The sequence below is a fragment of the Aphelocoma coerulescens genome, chromosome 2 (genome assembly GCF_041296385.1).
Source record: "Aphelocoma coerulescens isolate FSJ_1873_10779 chromosome 2, UR_Acoe_1.0, whole genome shotgun sequence".
In the NCBI taxonomy this organism is placed as follows: Eukaryota; Metazoa; Chordata; class Aves; order Passeriformes; family Corvidae; genus Aphelocoma; species Aphelocoma coerulescens.
This window is the reverse complement of record NC_091015.1, coordinates 50224345-50244241: the sequence shown is the minus strand read 5'-3', so window position 1 is coordinate 50244241 and position 19897 is coordinate 50224345. Positions and strand designations below refer to the sequence as shown.

Here is a 19897-nt window from a genome sequence, read left to right as displayed (position 1 = left end):
ATCAGCATATCTTAAATGCACCAATGTTCCAATTTGATCTTGTGCTCAAAGGTGGTAATTTCTTACTGCAAATGGCTACAGATTTAATAATTTGTCCAAACAAACTAAACTGTGAAAGACATGGCAAGAGTAATCTGAACTCACAGTTCTTAAAATAATACTTTTAATCTGGATAGTTCTTTCTCCTTTTTTGGAAAAGGAACTATGAAAAGTGAATTAGTTGACACTCTTGTGACTGGAGATGCTAAATGTTCTTTGGTATATTTTTTCTTAAAATGATGCAATGCAGTTTAGCATAATGGCTTCTAGTAGTGATAGTTGTGGGATAGGGGGAAGAAATTCTTACATGTTTTCAATCAATATAACTGAAAGGCCTCTTTTTTCATCAAATGAAGAATATTCTAAGTCTATGTAGTATTATGAGTCTTGTTCTTTTTCTGTCCTACTGGAGGACAGAATTTTCCAAGAAGTACAGAAGTACTTCTGGAGGAAAAATAATGCATCTTGCAGCCTGTTTGTTTTTGTATTCCCTTTGTTCTTCTCATTTCCTCTGCTTTTTGGTATAATCTCTCAGGTACTCAAGCCTCTTTTATTTTTCCTCCAGTGTCTCATACCATTGTTTATAATAAAATATATTATTTACTGATTGTTTGCTTACTAGTATACTGAATTTGTAGGCCTACTGCATTCTCAATCTGATTATTCTTGGTGATTCATACCTTTCATTTGAAAGTAACGGCTAGGAATCAGTGATGGAGGCAACTTGTATTTTAAGTGATTCACTAGTCAGTCAAAAACATCTCCAAACTTATACTGAACAACACACAGCCACTTACAGTCATTATTACCTTTATTGATGTAATGTAAGACTAATTATCCACCTATGTGTGTTATTATTCTTGTAACAGTCTAAGTGACGGAGCCCTAAAGGCCTTGTGGATGTGTCATGTTACAAATTAAGCTTTCTTAAAACTACTCAATAGTATCAGGTAGTGTCTTCGTATGCCTTTGTTTAAAGAGTGGGTGATGGTGGGGGAAACCTCTTTGTCAAAAAGAAAAAGAGCCCTCTGAGATCATCCATCTCATCAAAATAAGCGTGACAGGCTTTAATACCCTTAATATATTCATGCCCACACATTAAAATGTTGTACATTTTTCATAATTATGTTCTGCAGTAACTGCATTTGTGTGAACTCTCAGGAAGAAAATGGAATTAATTAACCACCTGGCTTCACCTCCTGTATGAAAAGTAACAATTACTAGACATCTTCGTGTTTGCTGGAGTATGTGTTATTTTAACCCTTCAGTAATAATGCATAAAAGAGACAATTTTATTTTTGTGAGAAGGGCAGTGATAATCCAAGGGTTGGATGGTCTTGGTTCTGACAAGAACTGTCTAGTCCTATGGGATGTGGTGTACTCTTGAAATTGACTCCACTGCTATGAGTAGGTAGTTTTGACATCTAAATATCTTCAGGTCAAGAAGGTTACTGTATCTTGAATTCCCAGGCTAATCTTGAAGGCAAATTAAGCAGAGATCAGTGTACTCTTGTTCTGGAATAAGACAAAGTGTTCTTGTGCTGGAATAACAGTATCCACAGTAGAGCAGGTCCTGATAAAGATGAATGTTGGAAATATGGTTAGATAAACCATTACTATTTGTTCAACAGAAAAAAGCTTGTAAGAAGTATGGAGTGGTCTGTAGGCTTGAATAGCATTCTCACCTTAATCATTTTACCGCATTCTGATTAAGTAAACACCCATTTCTAAAATCCTCTTTTACACTCACTTCATGGGTTTCATAGACTGATGCCCTTTATTCAGTGTGAAGTGAAAAGTGGGCTGCACGTGTCTTTATACTCATTCAGAGATGTCTCTGTGATGAGACCTAGCTAAAATTCTTTGCTAAAATAGTAACTTAATTTTCTGAAAAATGCAGCCTTGTCTACACTGGACCCTTTTGCAAAATCCACATTAAAGTCTGAAGATGTGCTGAGTCCTGTCTAAAGTCTCCTTGTTTTCATAATAGCTTCTAAGGTTCACATTCGTGTGAACTCTCTTCACACCACCATGATTTCCAGATCCTTTATCAGAGATAGGATGTTGAAAGCCTTGCAAATCCCCATTGTAACACATCTTAAGCTTTGGTAGGTCTTTGAACTTGAGCTCCTTGATCCTGTGGACGTGGGTTGCTGAATTAGGCCACAGGTCATCTTAGCAGAGTATCCTGTCTCTGGCAGTGGCCACCAGCTGAGGCTTGGAGCCAGCATACAGAAGAGTTACAAGCATAAAGTGGTAGAGTCTTCAAATGTACCATAAGATACATAAGATATGTCCAATTTCCAAGGAGCGGTGCTTTTGGATTTTCAGACCTCATTAATTGCTTCCAGGCTGTTGTGTTAAATAGCCTTTAGACCCTTTTCTTCAACATCCTAACTCTTACACTCATTGATACTTTTGACTCATTTCTATTAAAACATTTTCAAAAAATTAATAATTCTTCCCTAATGACATTTCAAAGCTTCTACTTTTCATTCTAATGCAGAACCAGCTTTAAGAAAAATTGTATGGAATAGAGCTTCTCCTTTTTCTCTTAAGCCTGCATTTTAAACATTGTGCACATCCTTTTTTGTTTCCCCCCCCCCCCCCCAGCTTTATGTGTGTGTTATCGTTAAAGTACAAGATGGACTGTATGATATGTACCTTATCAGTTTGCTTTTTGTGTTAGAATATGTTGTCATGGCTGTTAGGTGCTGTTGAATTAATTTTAGTGTCACTGTTCCCTATGTTAGGGAATTTATTTCTCTTGTTTTAATTGCATGTGCTTTTTTTTTTTTTTTGTGCCTCTCTCATTTACAGTGCCATTACTCCATGAAGAAGGCAGCCTCCTTCCTGGGTATTGGTACAGAGAATGTGTACTTTATCAAAACAGATGAAAGGTAAGAAAGCAAAAGCCATGACTGTGATCTCTGAGCCTTTTAAAAACGCAGTAGTGCTGTACATAACTAACCTATTTGAATGTAACTGAAAAAGTTTTAAATCTGTGTCCCTTAGAGGTAAGATGATACCTGAGGAACTGGAGAAACAAGTCCAGCGGGCCAGGAAAGAGGTGAGAGGGGGAGAGAGAGCATGAAGGAGAGAGGAGTGTATGCAGACTGTGTGCTTGTGTCTGAGTGAAAGGAAGGAAAAATAAGAGTGACCAAAATCTTAAAAATAGGGCAGTTAATGTAACAATGTCTTTCTTACAGGTGCAATCTCTTTGCCACAAACTTGTGAAACAAGCCAAGGCTTATGGGTTCTACACTCTTAGAAGGGAGGAAAATTCCACAGGGTGTTTGCTGCTAATGAAAGTCCCGAGTACAATGCTGCTTTGAAGTATTTAGCACGCTTATTATAGGATTTCTTTTGCCCTTGATCCTTTTTTAAATGGATGCAGTATGTTTTCCTAAAATGGTTTTTCAGTTAATTACACCAGCTATTGCTCTATTGCCTCTGTAGTGACCAAGAATGGTAACATGTAGCTTAGTCTCTAAAACTATCTTACAAGCTTCAAATGCTAAATTCCATCCTTTCTATTATTGTAGTCAGAGTGCAGAGGTATGCCTCTTTTCCCCTAGGGACTTTGCCAATTAGAAAGTCAAAGGCAAGCATTTGGAAAGGCACTGATGTGTGTATTTGGACAACATTAACATACATTCCCACAATCTGTAAGACAGTGCTTACCTATAGTCAACGTAATTTATTTTAGAGAGCTTGAAGGACTAAACGTGACTTCCAAGAGGATCTTCTTTTGGCTTGGTTAGCTCACCTTATTTCTCACTTCCAGTTTGTGCATCAGAGCAGTAGAATTCAGAGCTCAGCCCTTAGTCCATGATCAGTGAATACAAAGCAACTAGTTCAATGTCCATGGCATGGACAATACATTCCATGGAATCCTATCTTGGGAAATCTACCTTTGTGGCTGATAAAAAGTCAAGGCAACCCTGTCCTGTCCTGCACTGGCATGGCCACAACAGCTTTCAGTAAGTTCTGATTTAGATACATTTTCTGCCAAAGAACCATCTCTTATTTGAGTTTCATGCTGGATAGCAGAGCTATGGTTACACGGGGCCCCTAATGACCTAGCAAACTCCCTTGCTTGCCTCCTTCTGTACTTTGTGTTACCTGAGGATGACAACCTGAACTTTACTCATTTGAGCAAACTGGGGGGAAGAAAAGGACTGAAATAAAACAGAGCAAGAAGCAGCAGGCTTGCAGGAGAATCAACTCTGCTTTTACAAAAACGGTATTCTTGTTTGTTCATGTAACAGTACATGTAATGGTCATTTGAAAGGAATCATCTGGCATTTATGATTTTTTAAAAAAGGTCAGCCTCAGTATGGAAATCTGCAACTTAAAAGCAAATGTTCTATATTAAAATGCTCTGCTTACAGGGAAACACAATTTCACTTGCATTTTAATGGAAGTTACAGGTGTATTGGAAGGTTTTCATTTCATCAGAGCTTCAGTAAGTGTGCCTGTCCTTGATAAAGTGCTACTTTACAGCTTTTACAGAAGGACACTTCAGTGAATTACAGTAAATATTCTAATGACTCTAGACAGCAGAGGATGTATTTACTAGTGATAGAAGCACAAAATGATCACTGACTATGAATAGCAAGAGTCTTAGGCCTCTTTTTAGAGAATTTAGGCAGGAAGATTTGTTCAACTATATTGTCAAGAATAATAAAAATTTAGTTCCCTTCTTTGTGGGAAAAGTATAATGGTAGCAATTACTGGAGTTTGTAGAGATCTGTGGCTTGTCCCTGTATTCAGTTGTGCTGCCAACTGGCTGCTTGAGAATCTTTGATGAAGCTGAGGGAGAAAATTGCTGGGAACACTTAACAGAAGATAGATGCATTGGATACATCTTTGCCTCACTTGCAAGTGTTTTGTACTTGAGCTTAAGGCTGATTTGTAAGTTCGTTTGACTGTTGTGGTAGCTCAGAATAAATGACCAAGAAGTGAATTAAGGGCTTGTAAGTCTTTGTGAATGTATGGGATTAATTTAAGTTCATTCCAGTGTTACTTTTGACTGCTTTAGCCATTTGTAAAGAAAATTTAAAATACAGATAAATCATAACTATGTGCCATTCTCACAGTCCTCTACACTGTAAAAAACTGTCAAAGTTTAAATGTGAATCAGTCCTGTCTGTAGATACTTAAAGTAGCAACACTTTGGGGAAAAAAAAAAAAAAAAAGAGAGAGAGATCAGATTTCAGCTCGGTGAAGATACGTGGAAGACTTGTGTGGAGTTTGATTTTTCAGCTGATGTCTGATTTCACTAAAGCTACACTGAGTTACCTCTGTAGACACAATTACATCATCTGAGAGATTTAATTCACTGCAAATGAACTTCAGTGATCCCAGCTTGTACAATTTAACAACCACTTCAGTGCCTCTTCAGTAACTGTGTTGCCATTTCGCCGGGCAGATGCTGAACCGTGCAGAGCAGTCCTTTCGGCATGCGTTTGCCTGCAAGTGAGACTGTACACTCATTGCTAGGGCTGATTCCCTCAATTTCATGGAGTTGTTACAGACTTCACCAATTCTTTTCATTGTTGCAGTTTCTGCTCCTAAGTAGATGCTGACACACAGGTCCGCAAGGGTCCCTGAACTGGTCTGCTGTCAGCTGAAGGGAAAGCAAAGATGGATGGCTGACAGTGGCTGTCTGAGACCACAACCTGACAAAAGTTTTCCTTATCCCACCTGCCTGACCTTAGCACTGTCTGAGATTTCCAGTGGTCTCTCTTCTAACATTCAGTTACTGTCTACAGCCCTTCTTGTTTCCTAGACAGGAGTGGGAGCAAGGGAATAGTGCTGAGCTGTAGGTCAGGCATGGGATCAGTTGGTGATTGTCCCTGTCATGTATACGTGCCAATGTGGTGAAGGTAAATCATGTTCCCTAGCTGAAGATTCCTCTTCACCAGGCAGAGAATAGGGGTGTTGCAGACACAGTGCAGGTGGAAACTCTAAAGGGATGAGCCCTTTCCTTGCATGGGCAGTCTGCTGGCTGAGCTAGTAGCTTTATTTTATCAGTCAGAATGACAGCAAATATGGTAGTGAAACGTGGAAGACTGAGAAATGAAAATCGGTGTATAAAGAGAGATGTCAAATATCTGGTATGTTTTGATTTTGACAAAACTAGCATCTGTCAAAACAGTCTGAAGCTGCAGAAGTCTGCCCTGGGATGTTGTTAACTAGAAATGGAAAATGCTTTTTTTTTTTTTTTTTTAATTAAAAAAAAAAAAAAAAGAGATTCAGCACTATTAAATGCAGTACCTTCTGCTGGGAAACTAAAATGTTGATTGTTGCATCTTTGTCCTACATTCCTAGATCTTTTTATATTTTAGCTCTGCAAGTATACAAAAAGGAAATGAGCAGTGCAAAGGATAATTTTTTTTTTGTTTTGAATCCTATTGCAGGGGTCAGCACCATTTCTTGTCTGTGCTACAGCAGGCACAACTGTGCTGGGAGCATTTGATCCTCTGGATAAAATTGCTGATATCTGTGAAAAGCATGGCCTCTGGCTTCATGTTGATGTGAGTTTGTATACTGTGTGGTTTTGTTTAGCACTGCTTTTTTATAATTGTTATTTTACTTTGACTGTTGATATTTCTTTTTAGAAGTTGGGCTCTAATAATATTTCTTTTTCTTTGCATGGGGACCAGAAATATGTTCTGATTTGACTCTGTTACATATGCTGCAAAACAGCAAATGACTTGGTTCTGACAAGCAGCCAAAGCCATTTTGTTATTGTCAGGTTATATTTCAAAATTATTTTATAATCAATTTCTTCTTTCAACCTCCTAAGAATTCCTCAAGAGTGATTATACCCAAGAGTAAGTTTTGATTCTCCCCATGTCCTTTTGGGGAATAGACACAGAATTGGGGTGTGAGGTTCATACAGGTTAGAATAAAGGTATGTTTCTGACTCAACCAGTCATAAATTATTCTGTTTCATATTTACAGATTTTACTTTCCTGTATATCGCCTTACATTTTCCTAAACTGTTCAGACTTTTTTTTTTCAAATTTCCTTGTAATTTTAGGATTGGATGTTAAAATCAATTCATTAATCTTTTTGGAATTGTGCCCTTTTATTACTTGAAAAACTTAGCAGTAAATGTATTTTTCTAGAAATAGGCCACTTCATATTTTCTAAAGTTGCATTCTCTTTATAATTGCAATGCCACAAATGCAGAATTGCTAGATTAAAAGTCATGGAGCAATAAGAGAATCTGGAGCAATGCTTATGGATATTTCCAGACCTGCTCTAAATTTCTGAAGTGTTTGTTTAATGTTGAGTATCTAAAGGAAGATCACGTAGGCAGTGACGCATGTTTCAAATAAATGTCGCACAGGCATTAATAAATAAAGTCACTGTACGTGTGAGTCAAAAGAGTTTTCTTATTATCTAGAAGACAAAAATGCAAAATTTAGGCCTAATATTTAAAATGTCTGCCAAGCCTCCTCACAGCTGTGTGCTGCTGAGAAGGACTCATCAGATTTTCAGCAGAAGTGCAGCACTCTGGTTACATGTTAGTAACTCTCATGTGTGTCTGTGTATGGCTGGTGGAAAGAAGGATGTAGCTGGAATCTGTGTTGGACCTTGGGGGAGTCAAATGGATGTGGCTGGAGCCATCTCCACTGACTGTAGGAGAACAGTGAGTAGTCTCCCTGTAGCTGAACTAAAATATAGTGGGATAAACCTGGGCCATATTCAGAACCAAAGCCAGCTGATAGTGTTTTGAAAAGAACTAACTTTCTTCTTCCAGTTTTGCTGCATATTAAACTAAGGTAAAAATATCCAGGAATATCTTTAAGTTAATTTTCTGTTTTGAAATGACTTTAGTTGTCAGAGGTTAATTGTTTCCCAGTAGAAGAACAAATGTCCAGTAACAATTTGGGTGTGTATTCTGGAAGAACAATTGTTCTCTTAAGATGTGATTCATGTTATGAGCCTCTCCGTGGTTCCCAGAAGTTCTATCAGTATTTTCTTCATCTTTCACACTCACTGAGGGGTTGAGTGGATGTTTCTCTAATTTTTTGTTTAAAAGTTTCTAGCTGTATCTATAAGAGAACACGATATGGGGAAAGACTGAAAGCTTTCCACAGAAGTGACATCTGGCACATGTGTATATACAAGTATATACACGTGTATATACAACTGTGCTATGGTAAAACGAGCAGACTGTGATTCTAAGTGTGACATTTTTTCTCTCCCAGCACCACTAGAAATAGATTTACTGAAATTTTATGTGAGCAGGAACAATGAGACTGGGTCTGTGCCATTCAGAAAGCCTGTAAGAAGTACAGAGAAAAGTTGAATTTTAATTTTTTCTTTTTCTTTTTTTTTTTTTTTAAGCAAGCATACCTCCTAGCACTATAGGCAGTAATATTTTTGAAGTCTCCGAGAATCTACAGTCCTCTGAAAGGTCTGGCTTCTTGTAGAATGATTTATACATTATACAGTCTGAGTTACAACAAGTGAGCACTGGTGTTTAGGCCTGCTGTAACTTTGAAGGCAAAAATATATTGTACAATTAAAACCAAGAGTAAAACCCAGGTAAATTTCTGTCTAATTTAGGAATTTTCATGCATCACTGACAGACATCAAGATTATCTACTGTAAGTACTCCCATGAGCTGTTACTAAGAATATCTTATGTGAATGTCAGTGGTGTTGCTTCCAGATTTACACCAATTCATCTAATTTCAGAATATTTTCTGATCCCAAAAATTGATGTGTTTGCCTTAGGGAGACTCTTTCCATTAAATATGAAATGATAAAGCTTGTGATTCTTAGAAAGGGCAAAAGGGACAATGTCAACATAAATTCAGTAAGCTTCAGGAAGATAAATTTCAATAAAGACAGAAATAGTAGATAAACTCTCACATGAAGACAAACCGGAGAGAAAAACTGAGTTAAAGAAAGTGTTTTAGGAAAATAATACCAGTAGGTCCAAACTGTCCTAGCAGCCAAGCTGTTCAGTCAAGCCTAAGAGCAGAGGCTATGCCAAGCTTATATTGTTCACATTACAGCAATCCAGTTACTTACTGTATTCCAACCTTCATCTGTGATGCCTTTCTTAATAACTTGTTTTGTATCATCAATATTCTCTCCAGCATTTATGTATGTCATGTATTGTCTTCATGTAGCTTTAAATGCTGTGTATGAGTATGTCTTCCCTGATGGTCCTGACTTTGGACTATTTTTTTTTCTCTTATTATTAGGCCAGTAGAGAAAATCAGGTTTGGCCTATTAGCCCATGCTTAGGTAATTAGCTTAATCATGCAGTGAACACTGATTCCCATAGTTCAGCTGTAAGTGATTTGTTGCATACCAAACACAGTAATTTTCTGTACCTTGTTACCAATTACATTGTGTGGGCCACGGGTTGGTAATAGTCCTGTTTTGACCTCCCCTGCATTGCTCTCAGCTGGATTTGTCTTAAACAAAGTGTGTCAGCCTAGTTTGATAAATCTGCCCTCCTTCTGTAGTCTTGTGGACTGAGCAGAAGCAGTCAGCTCTACTGTGTCTTTGCAATATCTCATCAAAAAGCCAGAGAAACGTGCCAAGCTGCTGCTCTGGTAGTGAGTGAAAACCTGGCTGGAAAACTATACCCACAGAGCAGTTACCAGTGGGTCACTGAAAGGAGAAAAAAATTTGATCAGGATTCCACAAAGGTCTATCCTAGGGTAGAAATTATCTGGTATTTTCATTAAATAACTTAGATGAAAAAGAATATGCTGACAAATTTGAAAATGATTTAAGACTTCTGGAAAAGGGAGTGGGAGGACAGGATTAGAAATCAAAGGGATTTTGACAATTTGGAGAAAAAAGAAGAAAAACTAGGCTACAGTTCAATAAAGATAGAATTCTAAGCTGCAACAATCAAGTGCACAAACACAGGCTGGGGATTGTTGGCTAGAAAGTAGATCTTTACTGTAAAGCCCAGGTCTTTTTCTAGTTCACAAATCAGTGATATTTTCAAATAGAGTTAAAAATCTTTCAGAATTGAATAAAGGAGCTACATAAAATGATTCTTTCTTTCTGCTTCATACGCCATCTGCTTTATCTAGATCGTGTGCAAATAAAAAGATACAGTTCAAGAAGGCCCTACAGGAGAAAGATTAGAAAATGGGAAAGCAATGTAGATAAACAGAATCATACCTAGAAATTACGACCAATGAGGAAAGATGGAAAGCACTGATGTTATTTAAACTAGAAAAGACAAATAGACAGTACACAATAGTCTACAGAAGCCTTAAAAGGTACCGCTAAAATAAAAGGACTAATCTGTTCTCCTGGCTGCCAGAGGTGTGACAAGAGGTAACATTGTTTAGGACTGAAATTTTAAATTAAAGATGTGTTATTCCTGTTACACACAAATTAGGTGGTGAAGTTGTGCAGCTTCCATTATTAGAGAGGACTTTAAAACCAAACAAAGCCAATGATTCTGTCTTCTTAAGTGCCTTCTCATTCATGGTGTTTTGTTTTGGTTGTTTCTGAGGGTTTGTTTTTGTGGTTTTTTTTGTGTTTTTTTTGTTGTTGTTGTTGGGAGGGTTGTTTGTTTATTTTGTTTTGTTGGTTTTGTTTTTTTTTGCCAGCCCTGGATCCCTATGCACTTGCTCTTTGAATTGAGTAAAGAAACATGGATCACAAATTCATGTTGTATTACTGTGGCTCAAGGAGAATAACCTAATTTCTCTCATCTAGGTCTCCGGTAGCAGTTTTTAAAACAAAGGTAGAAAGTAGGGCCAATAGTGTTGTGGAGGCAGCAATTGCTGGTCTCTCTCTGCATTTTATTTTTCACTTTAATGCTAATTACAGGATTAATTGATTTGTTGATTAATAACCTCTAGAAAAGATGTGATTGAGAGAAATGAGAGGAGTATGGTTAATCTTGCCTTTGGGAGTGACACACCATTGAGATGACCTCTCAAATGCCTTTCTAGTCCTGTTTTTCACAAACAGTGAGCAAATGTCAACTTTTTCAAACACAGAAATCTTTGGATGAAAATTTTGTAAAAATGTATTATATTTTAATGGGTTGTTTATAAATTCTGAAAATCAGGGAATAAGTTAGTGACTGTTTTGACTTTATTGAATCAGAGAATGAGAAGAGTAAAATTTGTCTCTGAATAGAAAGTTCAGTTAGATTGTCATCCCATCACATGGCAAATTTGGACTAGCTGGAGAAACGAGGTAACAAGTCATGGTTCTGCAGGATTACCATGAAATTTGAGGCAAACAATTTCCTACCTTAGGTCCCACCTGTAGCCTGGAGCAGCAGCCCTTGTCTCAGCAAGGATGTTGTAAGCATGACAAATATGATGAGATCCATTAATTTGGGGCATTAATCAGAATGACTTTTTAAGACAAGTGAATAACCTTTCATGTCCCTTGTGAGCCTTTGCCATCCTGTCTTACAGAGATAACAGCTCTTACTCCTAATGTATGGCCTGTGAAGCAAATACTGATGATAAATTCATATATCAGCTATCACGTATTTTTATTTCAAGGAAAGAAAAAAAGAACAAAAACCAAACAAGCATAAATTTTCTATGCTTAGGTCAGGAATCTTTACATCAGCAATTTTCTTTTTCTTTACAAATATTTTTTTTAAATAAGCTGATGTTTTGTGGACTGATCCCTTCTGCGTGTCTCTAAAGAACTTTGCTTGCTTCACAGGTAGTTTGCTTAAGTGCATTCTGCCTGCATGAATATTGAAAATAATTTTATTTATTTATTTATCAGTAATTTCTTAAAGGCACTGTGTGACATGTCTAGTGTTTGCATGATCTCCTCACCTTTCCTCTGTGGGTAAATGTTGTTGTTTAAGAACTAAAGTTTCACAGCACCTGATGATCCTTGCAGAACTCATGAGAAAGGATCACATTCCCTGATTCAGGTTGTCCAGAAATTAAATTTGTGTAATAAAAGCTTGTTGCCTGGGTACTTTCTATAGTCCCTGGAGAGATACATCTGCCAAAGGTGTCACCCAATGATGGGTGTCTAGAGTAGATTGAACTAAATAAGGCGTTTCAGTGGAGAGATGCTCACTACAGAGAAAGGCCTAAGTGATTCTTAGAGCACACACTTAGTTCTTAGATGACCTGAGGGAGTCTTAAGTCATTTTAAGGTCAGTTGGGTTGCTGGTAACAGAAATGCTGCTACTGCTCACTGGCAGACTTTGCTTTTCATATCTGTGCAAAATCTGAGCCTGGACTTGGCAACTGGCAGAGATTATCACTGTCTACTCTTTCCCCTGTGAATTTCTCAGAAAGGAATTGCCTAGCAGGAAGATGTGCAAAGTGGGGCTTTCTGCTTAGGTTACTGCTTAGGTTAAGGCTGGGGGAAAGGAAGCAACTCTTTGGTATCAGGAATGAGTCTGGTTATGCAAGGATGTTTCAGTTCATTGCCCTTGCTTACACAGAAGGACCACTCTGGTTTGTGGCTCACGTAGTGGCGCAGGCCACCACCTCTTCTATTTCAGACATACCCCAGGCTGCCATCTTTATTTCAGGAGATGAAACTAAAGGCAAAATTTAGCCCACTGACCATGCAGTTGTTCCACTTCAGCCAAATCTAGAAGTATATTCTCTGAGAGAAGGCAGGCTATAACCACCCCTCCCCCACCAGGTTTGGGAAAAAAAAAATTCCTTGAAGGAAAGTGAAAGAGATAAAAACTATTTATTGAACAAACACACGGGAAAAGGGATAATGATGCTATATAATAAAACCTCTTGCTCTGCTGAGAGGAACCTGGGAAAATTTCAGAGTCCTTCCATAGATCTCTCTCTCACCCTCCTTGGAGCTGGGATGGGGTGGTGGACCCACCTCCAGGGCCAAGGTCTTGGTGGAAAGTCCTCCCAATGTACTCTGATGTTGAAACAGTCCAGCAGAGAGAAAAGGAAAAAAACAAAGTCCCAGGAAAACAAAAGTTCAACTCCCCAGAGGAAAAGGAGCTGAGGAAAAAAACTGCTGAAAGCTGACTGGAAAGAAAAGCAAGCCGGGTGCTTCCCTTCCCTCCTGCTCTCCTGCCTCAGCTGAAAAAAAGTCTCTATCTCTGTGTGACCTTGAAAAAGTTGCAAACTGCTTTGAAAAAGTTTTGCTCAAGTTTTCATCCCCCATCTCAGGCTCAGTTTAAAGGCATAGAAAGGCACAAAAATTAATTTCTGGGCATAGGGCAGCGATAGGGGATACACATCATAAAGTCACCCCAAGACAGCAGTAAACTAAGTTTTAAATGAGATAAGACATCTTTAGAAATTACTAGTTGAAGTATTAACAAAATATTTTTTTTACAAATAATATTTTCTTGGCTCTATAAATGTTCCAACAGGCTTCTTGGGGTGGCTCAGCTTTGATATCAAGGAAGCATCGCAGACTTCTTCATGGTATCCACAGGTAAAGTCAATTTAGTTCATGGGCTCACTTACCAGGAATTGAGGTGAAAGTTATGTGGCCTGTTGGCTTCCATAAGTGCTGCATTTTTCAAAACAGAAATTACTGTTATTTGGAGAAATTTCTGAACCTGTGGTGGGACTGGGTGTACAGGAAATCTGATTGGTCTGCTTGGATTGTGTTTGGTCTTTTTTTTCTTAAGTACGCATGATCACAGATGCAATTTTCACCTCCCTTTTTCCATTTATGATATTGCAGGTCTAATTCTGTTGCCTGGAATCCCCATAAAATGCTGTTGGCAGGAATCCAGTGCTGTGCTCTTCTGGTGAAAGACAACTCTGTAAGTCCTCCTGACTTTTTTTTTTGTATTCTAATAGCCTGTCATTTCTGTAATATGGAAGTGGAAATAATTAGAAAATAGCTGAAAGTCAGTTTTACTATACTGCAGTAAAAAGGCTGAATTATATTATTGTGAATTTCACCACTTAATCAATTAATAAAGGGTGAATAAGAGTAAGGTGAAAACGATCCAAGTCACTGTACTCACAAGTGGTCAAATTATGCAGCTGGTGCCCTTGCTAGTTAACTTCTGTACATGATTTGCATTCAGAATGGAGTATGTTGTCACCTGGGCCTGGCACACTTTAACACCAAGCTCATCAAAGCCCTCAGAATAGCTGTCATCCATCAGGACTGCAGCAGTGCTGTGACTGTTTAAAGTAGGCAGAGCTCATCTTCACATCCCCTTGTACAGCAGCACCAGAGTGGGAGAGGGATAGGAGTTACAGCACATGCAGGTAAAGGTGCTGAGCCTTCTCTCCTCACTCTACCAGTTCTTCCTCAACAGCAGGGTGATTTAGACTTCCCTAAAAGCCATGACTAATTTAAAGGCATAGCAAGCAAACAACAGAGCTCTGATCTCAAGATGACTCTGCAATGTAGCAAAAATCCCTTCTTGTGTCTTTGTGGCATTCTTTTATCTTAAAACAAACCAGTAAGAGGTTAGTTATTTCAAGCTTCATTTCAAACTCAGAGCTGCTAAAACTTATGCCCACTGTCCACCATTAGGGGTGAGTTTTACCTTACACTCCATAGGTTATAAAAGACTGATCATCACAAAGATATGGAGCCCCTAGGGTTTACATCACTATCTTGTGGCCATGGTTTGGAAATTACTTCTAATAAATCTCTGTCAAAAAACCTGATATTCCTGATATTTTCTATTCAGCTGCTGAGATTACCTATCCATGTAATTTGTTACTAACTTCTGTTAGTAAGAACTGATGAGGACCAAAGAGCACTCTCTTGGAGCTGATTGCTCTAGGTCAGGGGTGAGACATGGCAGGACAGCATGGAGAAGTGTGCCACCTCATTTCCTTAGACTAGAGTCTGTGGGATTAAAGAGGATTAAATTTAAGGGTCACCATCCATTGCTTTATCTTTATTCCAAGATGAGAAACAAACAGAATGAAGCTATTGACTAAGATTAATATGGTGTCTTAATTGCAGGCTTGGGAAGATTTCAGTGCTGTGTTTTTGACTAATTAGGCCCAGTATGTAGATATTGCCCCAGGTAATGATTAGGCTACTTGGACTGAATAGTGGAAATTTCTCAGGAAGAAAGAGGGAAGAAATGAAGAGGACTGAAATGTTCTAGCTGCTGTAGCATTTAGAATCCCTTTAGGAACACTGTTCCAACTTCAGGGCTCTGGCAACCTTCTTGTATTCCCCTTCCCTGCAGTGTAAGGTCTGGTAGAGTGATCCTATTCCACTTCTAAACCACAGCTAGGCAATGTTGTGTGGAAGTAGTTGTAGAGCTGAATCCTAGGTGTTTGAGGGGTGAAAACAGAAGTATAATGGATCATAGCATCAGATCCTGTTCTATGGTGAGATGTTCTGGAAAGCAGATTTTGCTGCATCGGGAAGAAAGGGTGTTTTACCCTGTGTCTAATTCCTGGAAAATTGGCTCTTACTCATTCTGTGTATGTGCCAGTGAAGTCTTTATATGCAAACAGACACACAGAGATTTGAGTACTTTCTTATTAACTAGCTGGAATATAAATCCTTAAGAAAAAAAGATCAAATGCATATTTAAGACACTTTGACAGAAAAGTGTTGCTTCACTTTGATTCTTTCCATACCAGAACAGGCTGCTGAATCCACTTTCCTGTTTAAAATGCTATTTTTGCACCAGTAAGAGAAGGGAAGAGTACATGTATCAGTTTCTCACTTGGGAGCTTGTTCCACTTCTTTTAAAGCACATAAATACCTATGGCTAAGATGAAACACACGTTTATATGGGAACATAATTCCTTCACACTGTGGTTAGGATGCATCAGTGGGAACTGGATGCTGAGATGTGAGCTGGAAGAGTCTGGCACACATTGCTCTGCTAGTGAATGTTCAAGGGACCTCAGGTAGATTCTGAAGTGCTGAATTCTGCAAGACATCAAAGCAACAAAATGTTAATCACAAATGTTAAGACCCATTTATGAATTGCCTTATCACCCTTTGAAAGACTGATTAAGGAAGTCTTGTTAGCCTGTTTTCCCATTTGCTTTGAGGTCCATTTGAAAACTGTGGAATACTTCAGAATTAGGTTTAGTTGATTATAAGTGAACAAGTTAATCCCCTTCAGTTTTTCTTTTTCTCTTTCATACTTTCCATATGAAAAATAATCTTTAGAAGATGTTGTCACATTTCAGCTGTACTGGCAGCACTGTAATTTCCCATTAACAAAAGTAATAGTGGCTTTTTTTTTTGTTTGGGTTTTTCTTTTGCCGCATTGCTTCAATGGGGTTTAGCGGTGTTCATATATTTAAGACATTGCAGCTGGCTTGTTAGAATGAAAAACTTTGTAATTAAATATTTTTCTGTACAGATTAAAAAAAAAAAAACCTAGAAAAAAAGATTAACTGCAGTGAAATGCTGATAAAAAGAGTATATCTTCCAGCCTTAGTGAAACAAAATTGGAATATTTCCAAGGAAGGTAGAGATAGAAAAGAGAAATGTGTTTGACTTGATTAGAAGAGAAAAGCATTTTCACCAAAGGGAAAGAGAGATTGGTTAATCCTTTGTAAAAGCTCAGATCAATGACTGTAGTTCTTCAGTGCTTAAAGCACTCAAGAAGTGCTCAGCTATTCCTTTTTTCACTGGCATGCCCTGAGTAACTTTCATCACTTCTCCAACAAGATAGTCTTACTCAGAAAACACTGGTATTGCTGAGTCATAAGTGGCAGTGACTGTTTAAACACAAAGCTAGATGGACCAATAATCTCAAAACATTGGTGAAGTCAGTTTTGGTCTTATATGTTCTTAAAATGCTAGGAATTGGTGTTGGGTTATACATACCCCCTTAAAACCACAGAGCTGCTCCAATTTGTCCTTGTTGTCATCCATATCTGTATGAATATTATCTACATATAAACACAGAACTACTGTTTATCACCACTGCCAAAGTTCTGTAACCCATGAGACTGAAGCACTAGTTTAGGTAATTAAGAATCAGTTCTAGGTAATAAGCAGAATTTTTGCTTATTAGTTAAGAATAAAGTCTCAATGTAGCTAATGAAATCTCAGTTTAGTACAGAATAGAATTGATTAAGGTGATGATGGTAGCCATCCACATGTAATCTCTTCCTCATCATTAGAAATATCTTAGAGATATTTATGCCCCTGATTCTTTTCCAGGACAGCTGCAGAAAATGTTCTCTTCTCATTGCTTTTGCTTGGGTTCAGTACAACTGAGAGCTCCTTCTCACCTCTTGAAGTGAATTGCTGTAGTGTCCTAACACACTGCACTGCTTTTGACAATTTTCAAGTATGCTATTCAAAAGATTGTCTTTATTGCTTCAGATAAGGCAAATCAGGGAGATGCTTGTCTTGGGGAAAAAGATATTTTATTAATGAAATTGAAATTCACTTTTAACTAGCAATGAAAATGGAAAAAGATCAGAAGACTTGCTGTAGGTAAGTCTGTTCAATGAGAAAAATATGTTGAATTATGAAACTGGAGCTCTTGCTTTCAGTATCAATATATTTTCATCAATTTGCCATTAATTAGAGCACACAGAAATTATCCATAGACTTCATCAAAATCAAAAGCTCTTTGAAACTTCATAGTGGAATGGGGCCTCTATGAAAATAGTATTTCCATTTCCTAAATTTTAACAGACTGACTATAAAGCCGAGCACTTGCGTTAAAAAGGGTAGAAAGATAAAAGATGCTGAAGAAAGAAACTCAAAGTTGTCAAATGGGGAAGTTCTAACAAAACTTTTGCAATTCTTCTGAACAGATGGAGCACCTCAGTTACTGTGTAGAAAACTGTTGGGGTCTTCTTTGGACCGAGAGCATTGAGTTAGAAAATGTATTTAATGCGTATTTATTTCCTTTTTTTTTTCCTTCTACTTTTTCATCATTTGACTAGGAAAATTGAGATGACTTTTTTTGTCATCCATTCCTTTTTTCTTCCCTACTCTTCCTCCTCCACCTTTCTTCTGGAATATTTCTCTCTTTCTCTGAAAGGATGATTTTTGTTTCTTTTCCTTTCTTCTCTAGTGACATGCAGGAGGATGTCACTGTACTTGCATCTGGATATTGATACTATCAGTATCTTCAGCAGGATTTCTTGAGCACGTTGCATTCTTAGTAAGATAAGTAGATGGAAAAAGATCATCAAACCAACATGGATTGTCACCTTCAGATTCATCAGGAGACTAGAACAGCACCTACTTTTTTTTTTTTTTTTAATGAGCTACATTCCCAGGAATTTGAATTCATCAGGGCCATGAAAATATTTGTTGCATTTTCACTCTAGAGTATTTTTTTAAAACTATGTAACTCTGCAGTGGTCCTGTGATCTTCAGTGAACTTCTCAATCTTTTGTAATACTGCTAACTGCATTCAGGTTTCTTGTGACAATGGTTACTATTTATTGGATGAAAAGCAAGAGGGGAACTACTATTCTGCAACCTCCTCTATTGTGCTGCATTGCATTCTGATAAGGCAGGAGATAGTGCCACATTGATCAGCCCTGCTGTGCACTCACTGCAGAGACACTATGCAAAATTTTAGGTCAGTAAGAGACAAAGCAGTTAGCTTAAATTTGTGGATGTTGCTGCCTTTTTGCCTTTTTTTTTTCTTTTTTAACACTATGTCTAGTAAACTTGTTTTTCTCCCAAAAGTAAAGGTATGATGGTCTAAATGAATAGAGCACAATATCTTGACAGAATGACTCCTATTCCTTGCTGTGCAGCTACTAGCCAGAGAAAACCAAGATGTGAAGAAACTGAAGTATGGATGCCTCAGTGCTTGACTATTCTGTGGTTTCTAGTGTCATCTTCTTGCCTTTCTTTATTTGAGAAAATTGGAAAGTAGGTGTTAGAATCTTACATGCTGCAAAACACTGCATTCAGCACTGGCTTTCCAGCTGTGGCTACTCTGTGCTGTAGCTGCACATTATCACTCTGCAAAGGGACAGCAGACACTGGCCCTCCTTTTCCCCAAGCTGTCATGTAAACTGTCTTTTCACAAGGCTGAATGTGCTGCTCCTGTGACTGAAGAGTTTAGACCAAATTTGCTGTACTTTTATCAAACAAATATTACAATGGGATTGTCAAACCCTTACAGAAGTTGTGGAGAACCCTTGGTGGTGGTGCTCTCCTTTTGTGCTCTACAAATACGTGTATAGGTGGGGTTTTTATTTGCTCTGCTTTTTTGGAGGGAATTGAAAAGTCTAGGAGGGAGGCAGAGTTATCCTGTGTGTGCCAGTCGATTAATTATCTTTTTCTTTTGTATGGACCTTTTTACTCCATTTTATTGCTGGTCCCAAAGTCATAAGTAGGGTATTAGAATATAGATCAAGAACTGTACCTCTGTTGTGGGAATACGACACTTTGATTGAGTTATATCAGACACTGTGCCATTTCAAAATCAGACTTGCAGCAGATGCAGAGAAAAGGGTGAAATGCAAAATACTTTTTTTGTTGGTTCAAATTGAAGAGTGATATTGAATTGGAAAATGAATTGTGCTCTTCTGCTTAGCACTGACAGATCTATGTTTTCTGTCTCCTGGGGGCCCTCATAGGGCCACTCCCATCCCTGCTCTTGCAGCCTGCTTTCTGCCAGCCCTTCTCTCTACTTCATAGTATTACAGATTATATTTGATATTTCATTCTTCAGCCAATGGCCAGTCCTGTGTCTCTCTTCTTCTCTTCTCTTCTCTCTCTTCTCTTCTCTTCTCTTCTCTCTCTTCTCTTCTCTTCTCTTCTCTTCTCTTTCTTCTCTTCTCTTCTCTTCTCTTCTCTTCTCTTCTCTTTCTCTTCTCTTCTCTTCTCTTCTCTTCTCCTTCTCTTCTCTCTCTTCTCTTCTCTTCTCTTCTCTCTTCTCTTCTCTTCTCTTCTCTTCTCTTCTCTTCTCTTCTCTTCCTCTTCTCTTCTCTTCTCTT

General features: G+C 38.0%; 1 protein-coding gene across 1 annotated transcript in view; it reads left to right on the top strand.

Moving 5' to 3' along the window:
- The window catches only part of GADL1 (glutamate decarboxylase like 1), an 83944-nt gene that overhangs the window by 19893 nt on the left and 44154 nt on the right, over positions 1–19897 (top strand). The window contains exons 7-12 of the mRNA XM_069004782.1: positions 2860–2939; positions 3055–3109; positions 6465–6581; positions 13390–13454; positions 13710–13791; positions 15000–15024. Coding sequence (XP_068860883.1) covers positions 2860–2939; positions 3055–3109; positions 6465–6581; positions 13390–13454; positions 13710–13791; positions 15000–15024 — 424 coding nt within the window. The remainder of the gene's footprint in view (positions 1–2859; positions 2940–3054; positions 3110–6464; positions 6582–13389; positions 13455–13709; positions 13792–14999; positions 15025–19897) is intronic.